Source organism: Nannospalax galili, unplaced genomic scaffold, assembly GCF_000622305.1.
Source record: "Nannospalax galili isolate Female #2095 unplaced genomic scaffold, S.galili_v1.0 scaffold541, whole genome shotgun sequence".
NCBI lineage: Eukaryota > Metazoa > Chordata > Mammalia > Rodentia > Spalacidae > Nannospalax > Nannospalax galili.
The window spans coordinates 1,824,643-1,839,172 of record NW_008345054.1 but is presented as its reverse complement, the minus strand read 5'-3'; the positions used below and the strand labels follow the sequence as shown (position 1 = coordinate 1,839,172).

Genomic DNA, 14,530 nt, shown 5'->3' with positions numbered 1-14,530 from the left:
TGTTAAAGAGAAGTGGAGATAGTGGACAGCCTTGTCTGGTTCCTGATTTCAATGGGAATGCTTCCAGTTTTTCTCCATTTAGAATGATGTTGACTGTGGGTTTGTTATATATGGCTTTAATTGTGTTGAGGTATGTTCCCTCCAGTCCAATTCTCTCTAGGACTTTGAACATAAATGCATGTTGAATTTTGTCAAAGGCCTTCTCTGCATCTATTGAGATGACTATTTAGTTCTTGTCTTTGAGCCCATTTATATGAATTATGACATTTATTGGCTTACGTATATTGAACTTTCCCTGCGTCTCTGGGATAAAGCCAACTTGATCATGGTGGATGATCTTTTTGATGTGTGTCTGTATGTGGTTTGCAAGTATCTTTTTGAGAATTTTTGCATCTATGTTCATTAGGATATGGGTCTATAGTTTTCTTTTTTGGTTGTTTCTTTACCTGGCTTTGGTATGAGAGTGATACTGGCTTCATAGAAGGAATTTGGAATATCTCCCTCCATGCCTATCTTTTTGAATAGATTAAGTAGTATTAGATGTAGCTCTTCTTTAAATGTCTGATAGAATTCTGCTGTAAATCCATCTGGTCCTGGGCTTTTTTTAGTCGGGAGGTTTTGTATTTCTGTTTCAATTTCTTTTTGTGTTATGGGTCTGTTTAAGCTGTTAATCTCTTCTTGGTTTAGTTTTGGTGGTTCCCATGCCTTTAGATATCTGTCCATTTCTTTCAGGTTTTCAAATTTAATAGCATATAGGTTTTTAAAGCATTCTCTTATAATGTTCTGTATCATTCTGTTATCTGTTTTGATGGTTCCCCTTTCACCTCTGATTTTGTTGATTTGGAGGTGCTCTTTCTTTCTTTTGGTTAACTGGGCTAGCGGTCTGTTGATCTTGCTTATCTTTTCAAAGAACCAGCTCTTGGTTTCGTTGATTCTTTGTTTTCTTTGTTTCGATTTTATTATTTGCTGCTCTAATTTTTATATCTACCTGTTTGCTGGGTTTGGGTTTTGTTTGTTGTTGCTTTTCAAGTGTCTTGAGTTGCAGTGTTAAGTCATTTATTTGTGTTCTTTCTGATTTTTTGATGTAGGCACTTAGAGCTATAAACTTGCCTCTAAGGACTGTTTTCAGTATGTCCCAGAGGTTTTGTTGTGTTGTATTGTCAGTTTCATTTAGTTCCTGGAATACTTTTATTTCTTTCTTAATTTCTCTTTTGACCAATTCATCATTTAGGAGTGTGTTGTTTAATCTCCATGTGTTCATGTGGTTGATTAGGGGTTCTTCCGTTGTTGATTGTGAGCCTTATTGCATTGTGGTCTGATAGAATTCATGAAATTATTTCAATCTTTTTGTATTTGTTGAAGTTTGTTTTGTGCCCCAGTATATGGTCGATTTGGGAGAAGGTTCCATGGGGTGCTGAGTAGAAAGTATGTCCTTTGGTGCTTGGGTGGAATACTCGGTAGATGTCTGTTAAGTCCATTTGATATATGGTATTGTTTAATTCAGATGTTTCTCTGATAACTCTCTACCCTGTTGACCTATCTAATGGAGACAGTAGGGTATTGATGTCCCCTTCTATTAATGAGTTGGGATTAATCTGGGTCTTAAAGTCCTGGGGATTTTGAAATTTCTGACATGCATATTGGGTTATTTTTGAAAATCATCTAAGTTAAACTGTTCAGTGTGTTCCATTAATGTAAAATCCAGTCTCTTTTATGGCCTGACATCTCTAGCCACACTGCATACTCTTGTCCTCCTGGCTCACTTTTCTCATATCTCCAGCTCTGATACAACCCCCCCTCGGAGCAGCTATCCCTGACTCTGCTGTCTGATGAAGTTGTGTTCCCCTGGGGTCATGTTTACTTTGTCCTATGTCCTTATTGAATACTAAAAACAATCTGACATTGCCTTGCTGTGTTCGTTTAGATAGTATCATTTGAAGCTAAGAGCCTGGACTTATGGCCTGATTTTGCATTCTAATTATTTGATGTTAACTTAGCACTTTGTGTCTCAGTTTCTTCATCAAATATTGGAGGTAACATGGCCAGTGAGATTGCTCAGTGAGTAAAAGCTCTTGTCTTATAAACCTTTCAATCTGAGTTCAAGTTCTGGAACCCATAAAAAAGTTACTGTGGTACACACAGAAACAAACAATAATAAATAAAATTTAATTAATTAAAATAAAATTGGAGACAATAGCATTTTCCTTAGAGTGTTATGAATTATAAATGATGAGTAAATATCAACATTCAGTTACTTTCAGTGACTAAGTATAAACTAAATGCTGACTTATTTTTGCTGATTGTTGATTTTCTGTCTTCTCTGACTAAGCTCTGACAGCAAGGACTTGTCTCTCTTGTTCCCCCATTATAGTCTTAGGAGACAGAACATTTCTGAGATACAGAAAACACTCCCGCGTTTGTCCTTGAATGAAGAATAGTTAAAATTGAATTCTCATTTCTTTAAAACATTCTTGGAAATATATAACAAAAAGAATATTTGGGGGGATTGGGAGATGACTCATTAGGTAAAGTGCTTGTGAGGATCTGAGTTTGGATCCCTAGCATCCATGGTTTTTTTTAAAAAAAAAGCTAGGCATAATGGTGCAGCTCTGTAACCCCGTGGCTGGGAATGAGGAGACAATGAGCTGGAGTTAGCCAGCCAATCTAGCTGAATCATTGAGTTTCAAATTAATTAAGAAACTCTGAGACGACATCTGACATCAGCCTCTGCTTCCACATGTACACATGCATCTGTACATATACCCTTTATGACACAAAAGAATATTTTTTCATATATATCATCTGCAGTTGTAAAATTCAGTAACTATTTTCATATTCAAATTCAGTGTCAGAGTATGAATGCCTGCTAGAATCACGTATCTTAAAAGCACTGGCCAGGTAGTAAAATCTGAAAGAGAATTGAGAAGTTATTCCTATCTGTCTGGGGAGACAGTTCAGTCTGTAAAGTGTTTGCCATGCAAGCTTGAAGAGCTGAGTTTGGTCTCCAGAATCCACATTTTAAATAGCTGGGCACCATAGTTGTAATCTCAGCACTGGGGCAGAACGGTGGCATAACATGTGGGCATTTTGGCTAGCTAGTCTAGCCTAATTGGTGAGCTCCAGGCCAGTGAGAGACCCTGTCTCAGGAAAACAAAGTGAATAGCTTCATCTAGGGTTGTTTTCTGGCTTACACATTTGCACGTACTGGACACACACACACACACACACACACACAATTCTATTCTAAAAGGCTAAAAATAATGAAACCTATTATTTTGTACAGTTATAATAAGCTATTAAAAAAAGAAATAAAGGCTAGAAATTCAAATCCTCTTTAAATGGTTGTGAGTTTAGTAAGTAATCACGCTTGATCTTTAAAGAAATTATTTTCTGGTATACCAGTAATTACTAGTTGAGACCATAATTGAAGAAAAGGCAGGAAAAAGGTAAAATACCTAGCAATATCCATAACAAAATATGTAAAATGGATAGGAAGACTGTGTCCTACTCTTCCTGTGTGTGTGGAGGGGGAGGTGTTGTGGGGAGGGAGAGAGAAGGGTGTCTCACTATAGCCTAGGCTAACCTCAAACTGAAGATCCTCCTCCCTCAGCCCCCTGAGTGCTGGGATTATACACATGTATTCCATCATGCCCAGCTCGGAATTATGTCTTTATGTCCTTTCATTACAAAAAAAAAAGATAAGTATTTTATTTCCAGGTAGTAATATTCCAAATTATTGTATTAATGTTAACTTATTGCAAGTCAACCATATTTAGGGAGAAGGACTTGCCAAAGTTAGTTAAAAGCTCATGTGAAAATGAACAGAAATGGTATGATGGCTGCCTTTTTTTTTTTTTTTTTTTAAAAAAAAAGACAAGGTCTCACTCTGTATTCATGGCTGACTTAGAATTCACTATGCAGACCAGGCTTGCCTCAACACCACCATACCTGGCTTTATGGCTGCTTTTTAACAAAGATTCTTTTGTTTTTGTTTTTGTTTTTGGAGACAGGGTCTCCCAGCTGACCTGTAACTCTCTATGTAGGCCAGGCTGGCCTTGATCTCACAGAGATCCACCTACCTCTGCTGGTATTAAAGGAATGTGCCACCACACCCAGCTTTAATCTTTTTAAAGATTCTTAACAGACAAACATAGTCACTAAGAGAGAATAAAATTCATACTTTACTAATATTTCAGTCTATGTAACAGGCTCTGAAGTAAAGTACACTATAAATCTCTCACCAGTAGATAAGAGCATGCCATGTACTTTTACACTAAGGAATTTCTGGTATAACAGCTTATAGTGTATGCATAGTTTCAGATTACATCAAAGACGGCACCAAAATTATTTTGATGAGTCTAAGTAAATTTTAAACATTTGGTATGGAAAAGAGATTTTCCATTGAATCTGTACAGTGTAGAGTAACTTTTGTGCCCTAGTTTGCCCAGGACTTTTCCTGGTCTTAACAAAAGAAGCCCAGTGTCTCCAGAAGCCTCAGGCCAGAACAGCTGATCACATTACAGTCTATAGAAAAGGTGCTTCTTTCTACAAATGATCTGAAAAACAAATGAATAGCCAGTATCTGATGTAGTCTAGAGTGGCCCATCTAGTGGCACATCCAGGCCTCAAATTGCTCTAGGCTAAGAGTTCCCTTAGTAGTCTTTATTTGTTCAGGAGATAATCAGATTTGGATTTACTCAATAATCCATAGTAAGATTCAGTCAGACTCTAGGAATCATGTATGAACAGAGTAGGAGGAAGCCACATGAAAGTCTTCAGTTTTACAGCTGATCTCTGGTATTTACTGTGTGTTGATTTTTAGGGTTACTCCCTGCAGGCTGAATTTCTTAGGAGAAGTCACTATTCTAGGAATTTGTTTGCTTCAGATTCTATCACTGTTGTCTTTCTAATATATCAACCAAAGGAGTTGTTTTCTCCAAATGCTAATTTTTTATCTTTTGCCATGATCTGCAGAGAATTTAAGATGATGTATTTAGTTAATATTATAGATGAATATTATGGAACATTTGGAGGGGGTGTATTTTTATTGCCATTAGGTTGACAAGCATATTTTATGTAGAGAATAAGTGGCCATGGGATGCCAAGCCCCAGTTGGTACATCTATAATACAACCCCCACACCTAAGGCTCAGGGAAACACAGCAGAAGCAGAAAGAGTATAAGAGCAGAGCACCAAGAAGTGTCATCTTTGAGATGTGTCATCTAGATGAGACAAGGATGATGCAAAAATTAAACATCCTTTTAAAAAGAAAAGCATTTTAAGCAGGCCTGTTGATACAGGTCTGTCTTAGGTACTTGAGAGGCTAAATATCATTAAAAGTTCAAGGCCTGCCTGGGCTACAGAGCAAGTTCAAGGCCACCTGAGCAACCTAGTGAGACCTGTCCCAGTGTAAAAAGTATAAAGAGGGCTGATTGGTTTCTTTGCATGCTAAGTAAAATATAATCTCTCACCACAACTAAGATATTACTTTATCATTATTTTTTAGTGTCTAAAAAGCACGGCAAGCTCATTACTTTCTTAAGAACATTCATGAAGTCGCGTCCAACAAAACAGAAGCTAAAGCAGCGGGGAATCTTGAAAGAAAGAGTATTTGGTTGTGACCTGGGGGAGCACCTTCTGAATTCTGGTTTCGAAGGTAAAGGTTAAATTTATAATTTATATATGATATCAGTTCCTGACCTGTTTGTATTGGTTTTCTGTTATCAATTATTGGGGGACATGAGGTGAATGGTATCTGCTTCAACTTAATTCTCCTCTTGGCACTGAGCTTTCAGCAACTACCTCAGTTCTGAAGGGAGCTGAGATTTAGGATGTGCTTTGCCCAGAGTTGCTTCTGACCCTTAGGAAGCCCATGGAATGCACACAAGGGAAATCCATGGCACACATACAAGGGAAGCCCATGGCACACACACACACAGACACCAGGGAAGCACATGGCATGCATACAAAGGGTATAGCAGCATCATTACTCTCTGGGTTTTGTTGTCCAGATAACTTCTTAGCCAGGTTCTTTGCTCATGTCCTAAAACATGTATTTAATACTCTTTGTGGAAATAAAAAAATATGCCAGGTGTGATGTTAAGAGTATAAAATACTAAAATCAGTCTCCTAGCTTTTATTTCTCTTTACTTTTTGAGTCAGGTACTTAGTGGTTGGATAAATGAATGAACAGAAAAAAGGGGCTTGAGGTTTTACTTCTAAAATTTTAATCAGGACAGGAAGCTATTTTTTAATATCGAGATTGTATTTAAGCATGTAAGGAACCTTCTAAAATTCAGAACTTCACATATTTGTTACATAATATATAACTACAGTTATACCATATGAATATATGTTATATACACATATAAACTCTTTTAAAGTCTAAATTAAAAGAATTAGAATTAAATGTACATTTTGTATAATATTTTAAACTCTAAATTAAAACAAAATAATCATGAGGAATATGGTATTCAAATATTTTATATGTAACTGGGAAGATATGAGAAATATGCATAAAATAAAAACAGATATAACTATATAATATTATAAATTTTGTACCTATGATCACTTTTCTTTCATTTAAATTTTAAGTTATAGCCATGTGCCACATAATGATGTGTTGATGGATTGTGTATATGACAGTGGCATTACAAGGTTACAGTTTGGCTAAAAATTCCTGTTAATTAATGGTGCTGTAGGCTTCAAAAAAAATTCTCATACAGGACTGGAGATCCCAGGTCCTGAGTTCAAATTGCTCACCTTGTCCCACAAACAAAGAGCCTAGGGCAGCACATCCCTTATGTGTTTATGACAGTATTACTGTACACAGACCTACTATGATGATTGTGGTATAAAAGTGTAACCTACACAATTTAATTATTAGTGTAAATGTTTGCTTTTTGAGACAGGGTCTGCTGTGTAACCCTGGCTGGTCTGCAACTCCCTATGTAGACCAAGTTGACTATGGAAGATCCTTTTGCCCTCGCCTCTTGAATCCTGGGATTACAAGTTTGACCCACCATGCTTGACTACGTACATATTCTTGATAATGCAAATGAATAATGGTATTGCTAGTTTATGTAATTACTATACTATTTAAAAATAAGAACATTTTTATTATAGAAAATTATATGCTTCATTATGACATTTTCATATGTTATGTAATATGCTTTTGTTGTTATTTTAGAGTATATTAATGTCTAAGAGTTACTATGGCATTTTATACTATGCTAGCAGTAGCCTTACATGTCTTGCATTTGCTCTGTTTCTCGACTGGATTATTTTTCTCTTGTGTTTAATACACAGGTAGGTCAGTCACTGATGGTTATTGCTTGTCAGGCATGCCCAATCCATCATAGCTCTGGTCTTGAACAATAAGGAAATGATAGTAACTCTTAAGAGATCTGGTTTATTAAAGACTCATAACTGGTCAAAGTGCTGAGAATAAATGACCATTGAGCACTTAGCTCTAAGGAGGGCATCTACATCGTCTCCAAGGCTCAGGGACTATCATTGAAGAGGGGAGCAAAGAGACTATAAGAGCCAAAAGATGGGAAGGAGTGCTGGGAAGCACTGTCTTTGGACATAGATGATTGTTGTGCTCATGAACTCACAGTGACAGTGGCTGCTTATATAAGATCTGTGTAAGACTAGGTCCATCATAAAGGTCCCCCTCCATCCACCGAACTATAGGCAATTAATGATTGCTGGGAAAGGGAATGTTATATTCCTCAATGGTGTATCCATTGGTAAGTAGTCACCTTGCTCAAGTAAATAAGCCCCACCTATGCTCAAGTAGACAACCCTAATTAAATGGAATGGGCTACAAACACACAGAAAAAGACATGAAAGTAGGAAGGGATTATTTTTGTACCAGGTACATACAGTTAAAATATACATATGTATAATGCACTGAGTCCATTTAGAAGTTCTCATGTGTACCTGTGTTTAGGACTGTCCACTTCGGATTACCTCTCAGGTAGCTAGTCCCTGGAGAAAACTGATTCTCCTTCCCTCAGCATTCCTTCATTGCCTATAGCTCTTTATCTTGAGGTGGGACCCCTTGAGATTTCCCCCATCCACCTTGGCATGTCAGCTGGTTTTGTCATTATATAGTCTTATTAGATTACCATACAGCGGCTATGTCATTGGTGTAGCTTTCCTATTATGCCTAGAATGCATTAACTAGTAGCAGGTGTCTTTTCTCTCTGCCTCTTACATTCTTCTAGCCCCCTCGTCTCTGATGTTTCCTGAGCCTTAGGTATAGAGGTTGCAATGTAGATAAAGAGGACAATAAATGGTGATGGAGTTGGGGGACCATGGAAGGAGTTGGAGGGGGACTGAGAGGAGTAGAAATAAAGCATATACAATACTCATGTATGAAACACTCAAAAAATAATTTTTTGGGCTGGAGAGATGGCTCATTGGTTAAGAGCACTGGCTGTTCTTGCAGAGGACCCGGGTTCAAATCACAGCACCCACATGGTGGCTAACAACTGCATATAACTTCAGTTCCAGGGGATACAGTGTCCTCACATGACCTCCGCAGACACTGCATGACACTGGTACACCTACCTACATGCAGGCAATACACTCACATGTATAATAAAAATAATGAATAAAATATTAAATAATAATTTTTAGAAAAGAGGGCATGAAGTTGAAAGCATGTAGGGGTGGATCTGTGAGGAATTAGGGTGAAAAGCAGGGGGAGAATATGTTCAAAGTACATTGTATGGTTGTATGTTACAAAACTAAAAATTAAAGGAATGAAAAGAAAGTATGTGGCAAATGGTTGAGAAGAAGAAAGGTTTGATGGGAGGAGGAAAGGGCTAGGAGAGCACCAGTGGGGGGAATATGATCAAAGTACTTTATATGACTATTTCTTATCTACATATGTCAAGTTGTGAAAGAATAAATTAATTTTTAAAAGATAGCTTTGCATTATAGACAATAAGACTAACAAAAATTGAGAAGACCCAGGGCTGGAGAGATGGCTTAGTGGTTAAGAACATGTACTGCTCTTCCAGAGGGTGAGGGTTCAGTTTCTAATACCCATGTCAGGTGGCTCACAACCTCCTAGAACTTCAGCTCTGAGGCATCTGATTTTGGCCACCATGGGCACTGGCACACACATATGGCATTTACTCACATAGATAGAGATGCATGCAGATAAATAAAAAAAAACAAAACAAATCTTTTAAAAATTTGAGAGGCTCTTACCTGGATTGAGGACTAGACAGAGAAGCACATTCCAAAGCAGTATTTTTTTTCCCCCAATATTGACAGGAAAGCCTAGGGCCTGCCCCTCTGGGGGTATTGATTTCACTTTAGTTCTGTTTGCTATAAGCAATTCAAGAGTCATTACTCATTCTATAATGTGAAAGTGAGTGATGCATCTGAGAGTTTATGTGGAGGTAGCTGAAGAATTTGGGAAACTAGATAAGCTGATTATGAGGAAAACTACTTGCCAAAGAAGATGTACAACATGAGGAAAATCTCCCTGTTCTATAAACAGATTCCTGAAGTGACCTTCCTCTATGGACAGGCCAAGGCAATGCCAGGTATCACAACTTTTAAGGACAGGACTATTGCTTTGCTTAGGCTACAAACTGAAACCTTTTGTCACCTGGCAGAGTGAACCAGGGGCCTTCAGGTATGTGAGTAAGCATGTACCAACAGTGGGGTGCAGGGTCTGCAAGTCAGGAGTCTCCAGCTCCTCATGTAAAGTACCTCACAAAGTGCTGTGCTAGTAAAATGCAGGTACTGTTGAAAGAATTACACACTGTAAGATGTTGCTTGTTGTTGGTAATGTTTCTACACTTCCTCCTTTATTGATAATCTTTATCCTCCTAGCAACATGATGTTTTTTTTTTCCTCCCAAACACCAGCTCTTTGATAAGTAAGGAGTTCATACACTACCTAAGGCCAACTTGTGCTAAGACTGATAAGAGTTCTGGTCAGATTGCAGCATGATGACTACATTCAGAGTCTTGCTTGGGCATCATATTACCAAAGCACATTATGAATGGCATCTGGAAGACCTGCAAAAAGGTCAGAAGATTTGCCAAGGTGGGAATGTGAAAATCAGCAAGGCTGAGGGGGAGATGGCAGATGCCTTTACTCTGGTTGTGGGTAAGGACAGCACGCAGCTCCTAGAGATGTTCCTGAGGGACTGATGAAAGAGGAATTACTAGAATGGAATCAGAAATGCATAGTTGAAGAAGAGACAAGAGTAAAGGTAACACTACAGAAGAACCAGCCTTCCAGGAAATTGAGACATGTAGTAGACGTTTTTGTAGCCCTCAGCTAGCTCCTTAAAAGGTATGAATCAGTGGACCCCCAACATCAGAAGGTTTCTTTAACAGAGAGGCCTGCCATGGCATCACCTGCCTATCAGCAGCAAACCTATGATAGAATAAGAGAAGTAAACTCGACAGCTTATTATGGACACTAGTAAACAGCTCTCCATGGATAGCCTTGTCAGGTCCTCTGGAGATCCCAGAAAGCATTGTCATCAAAAGTGACAGCTCTGTGAACCACCATTGCCACTGAGGATCTTCCAGTGTGTCAAGATGACAGGTGGGAGGTAGTAATAATGAGAATCCTTACCCTGTGTCAGGCTAGGCTAACAGGTGTTTATGTCTTCGTTTTTTAAAATTATGTATATTAGTGTTCTGCCTGCATGTATATAAATGTGCCACATGCCTGCAGTGCCTTTGGAGGCCAGAAGAGGGCATCAGGTCCCCTAGACTTTGAGTTAAGGACAGTTACTATCCACCATGTGGGTGCTGGAAATGGAGTCTGGGTCCTCTGTAAGAGCAGCAAGTCTTCTTAACCCTGAACCATCTCTCCAGGCCCCTATGTCTATATTTTTAACAGGAAAATTGAAAAGGTAAAATAAGTAATTAGAAATATAGAGAAAAGTTTGAACATAAAGGAAGAAAATATCCATGTACAATTGTACAGTGTGTTTTTAGCTCTTGATTACAAGAGTCAAAAAAATAAAAAATAAAAATAAACTCATAAAATAAAAAGTTATGTAACTGAGATTAATTTATTAAGGAAAATGTTTTTAATGAACTTAGTGCAGCTGTACACTGTTTTCATAGACTGCAGCAGTGCACAGCACTGCCCTGCACCCTCACATTCCTTCCTGCTCACTAATGTGCCCAGAGCAGTTCCAGTCCTGGAAGGTTCATTCATGCTAAATGGCCTTTACAGGTGTACCATGTTTTATATTTTATATTTTTCTCTTCCATTGATGTGTTTAAGGATACAGGTATTTACTATTGGTTTATGATAATCTACAGTATTGAGAACGGTAACGTGCTGCCAGGTTTGTACTTAGCACAATGGGCTATGCCATATAGCTTAGTCATGGAGTAGGCCACATTATCTAGGTTTGTGTGAGTACACACTCTTGGTGTTGGCACAGTGAAATCACCTAAGGGTGCATATATGAGCATATGTTCCTGTCATTAGCAAAGCATGGCTGTAGAGTCTTTACCATAAACATGTATATTTTTACCACATATTTGACTGAGAGGGAGGCTTGTATCAGAGTATTGTTTTACTAAGTGACTCATTCCCTGAATTGCTTTCCAGTGAATAATCAACTTTATAGAGGATTATCCTGTTACACTTTCTACTTTTGAGCACCTCCCTGTTAGAGCAACTGACAAACTTAACCTGTTTCTCCTACATATAGTGTTGTAAGAAAGAAATCATGTCTGAGCCTGACAGGCTAGTTTTCTGTTTATTCTTTATTTTGTGGTCCCTGATGGCAGGGTTCACTCGGGATAATCGTACAGAACTACAGCTATCGCACTGTTCATAAAATTTGAGTTCATTAAAGGATTGCATCACAGTTATTTTTTACAAGTAGTACTTTAAAAATCTGCCAGCATTATATTTTGTGCAAGATTATACAGATTTGTCATTTACTTGAACATCCTTAATTGTAGAAATCAATTTTTTTCTTCGTTTTTTTGTCTTTTATGCAACCTTGCATAGGTGAGATCATTGGCATGAGCAAACCTTTGCCTCCTGTTCTGTCATCTCCCCAGCTTTGCAGCATCGATTCAGCAGGTTTTGCTTGAATCTTAGAGTTTGGGGGTATTATTCCTTTTTTTATTATTTTTTTAAGTATGAGTGAGTGATTGGTGAGGACAGATGCCAACATAACATTTCTTTTTGACAAATAAAAGGTTTAACTATAGTGTTTATGTATTCTCTGATTATAAAAATCTGGTCAAGTGGAACAAAGCTTGTAGATATCACAGGTTTTTTTTTTTTCATGAAGGCTTTATTGTGCATATTTATTCTTTTTAATTTTATTTATTTTTATTTTATGTGTATGTGTGTATTGCCTGCATGTAGGTAAGTGCACCCATGTCGTGCAATGCCCGCGGAGGACAGAAGAGGCTGTCAGATCCCCTGGAACTGGAGTTATAGACAGTTGTTAGCTGCCATGTGGGTACTGGGATTTGAACCCAGGTCTTCTGCAAGAACAGTCAGTGTTCTTAACAACTGAGCCATCTCTCCAGCCCCTGTTGTGCATATTTAAAACAGAATTTCCTTAAAGTTTGAAGTGAAATTGCTAATAGAAATCACAAGGACTTTGTAGAAAATAAGTAAGATTATGTTTGATACAAAATAAAAGTACTTGGGCGAGGATGCAGCTCAGTAGGTTGAGTGCTCGCCCAGTATGCACAGTTCCCTAATGTTTCATCCCTATCACCTCATAAATCAAGCATGCTGGCACATATTTGTAATCCTGGTACTTGGGAGGTCGACTTAGGAGGATCAGAAGTTCAGGGTCATCCTTGGCTACATAATAAATTCAAGGCCAGCTTTGACTACATGAGACCCTATCTCAAGAAAAAAAAAAAACATGTAAGTGCTAAAATCTAAAGAGAAGAAACTGTTGACTACCTGTTTCTGTGTTTGCAGTTATTAATCTCTTTTTTCAGGGGTACTTATTTTTTAAAAAATATTTATTTTAATTTTTTATGTGTATGAGTGTATTGCCTGTGTGTATGTAATGTCTGTGGAGGCCAGAAGAAGGCATCAGATCCCCTGGAACAGAGGTTATGGATGGTTGATAGCCGCCATGTGGGTGCTGGAATTGAAATCTGGGTCCTCTGCAAGAGCAGCCAGTGCTCTTAACCACTGAGCCATCTCTCCAGCTCCAAGAGTCATTTTTAAACCATTGTGGGTGAGGATTTTATAATAGAGCATAATAGAAAGAAATCACTCCTGAAATTAATCCTTTAGGTAAGTATATTTTCCTAACCAAGAATCATGGTTCTTGTCATAAGTGCACTGTACTATGGTGTCAGTGCCCAGAAGCCACCTTCCTAGAGATGGACTGGGCTTTTCATTAGCGTCTACAGTGCCTTCATGGTGCCCACAGATGAAAGCAACTTCATAAATAATTAATTGGTCAGTGGTTGAGTAAGTGAGTGAGTGAAGAGAGCAGAAATGGAAGCAAACTGTCAGGAAAAGCCAAGGATCAGTTTTCGTTGTAATTTTAAGTTTTACTCTTTTAGCAATAATTCTAAACTTTAAGGATCATCAGTCTAATTTCAACATTTTAAAAATTCTATTATTGTTTGGCCATATGAAAAATATAAACTGTTGAAGTAGACCAGAAATGTATTTAGAATAATTGTGAGTTATTCTTGAAGCTATCTTATTTTGGATGGGTCATTTTGAAGGTTTCTGCTGTTATATTTTAGCTGTCATTATTTTGTGTGCATTTGATTGTTAGTGTTGGGGAACCTAATAAAGTAACTCTTTAACTAGGATTTTTTTCCCTCAGGTATAGTGTTGAATTCTCTGCTTTCTTACAACTTAGTAACAAAACCATGTTTTCTTATTTTCTGTCTCTGCTCCTTTCTTCAGAATTAAATTTTATGCTTTTTCTCTTTTAGCATGTCATTTATCTTAAAGTTGTAAGTGCCAACAATTATTTAGTAATGGGAAACCTTATTGTTTTATAGACATTCAGTCCTTTGACTGAGAAGGCATAAATGTAAATACATAATCTTACTGTTTTTCTTAACATATGTCTGCAGCGACTTGGCCCTGTTATCAGCAAAAATCCCCTCATGATCATTTCAAAGTTTTCCTACTTATTTGGGAGAATATAAACAGATATTAACTCACTGTAACTTGATATAAACCTCTAGTGAAGGGTGGGGCATGGTGGTGCATGCCTTTATTCCCAGCACTCAGGAGGCAGAAGCAGGTGGATCTCTGTGAGTTTAAGGCCAGCCTGGTCTACATAGCAAGTTCCAGGCCAGCTGGGGCTACAAGGAGACCCTGTCTCAAAAAAAAAAAAAAAAAATCTAGTGAAAGTCACCTATACTTTTCCAGGTACAACAGCTTATTTTTATGAAAATGCTATAGATTCCTGGAGAAAGTAGGATATGGGACTAAAATCCTGTGCTTGAATAGATTTCTTTCAGAGCCAATCCCTGTGTACCAGGGTAATAACACGATAATTTGGAACGTATATTAT

The 14,530-nt window shown here is 37.8% G+C and overlaps 1 protein-coding gene across 3 annotated transcripts in view; it reads left to right on the top strand.

The window, feature by feature from the left end:
- Arhgap32 (Rho GTPase activating protein 32) overlaps window positions 1-14,530 on the top strand; it is a 329,882-nt gene that overhangs the window by 285,573 nt on the left and 29,779 nt on the right. For all 3 annotated transcript variants that reach the window (XM_008841370.3, XM_017800189.2, XM_017800190.2), the window contains one exon: window positions 5,507-5,656. In XM_008841370.3, coding sequence (XP_008839592.3) covers window positions 5,507-5,656 — 150 coding nt within the window. The remainder of the gene's footprint in view (window positions 1-5,506; window positions 5,657-14,530) is intronic.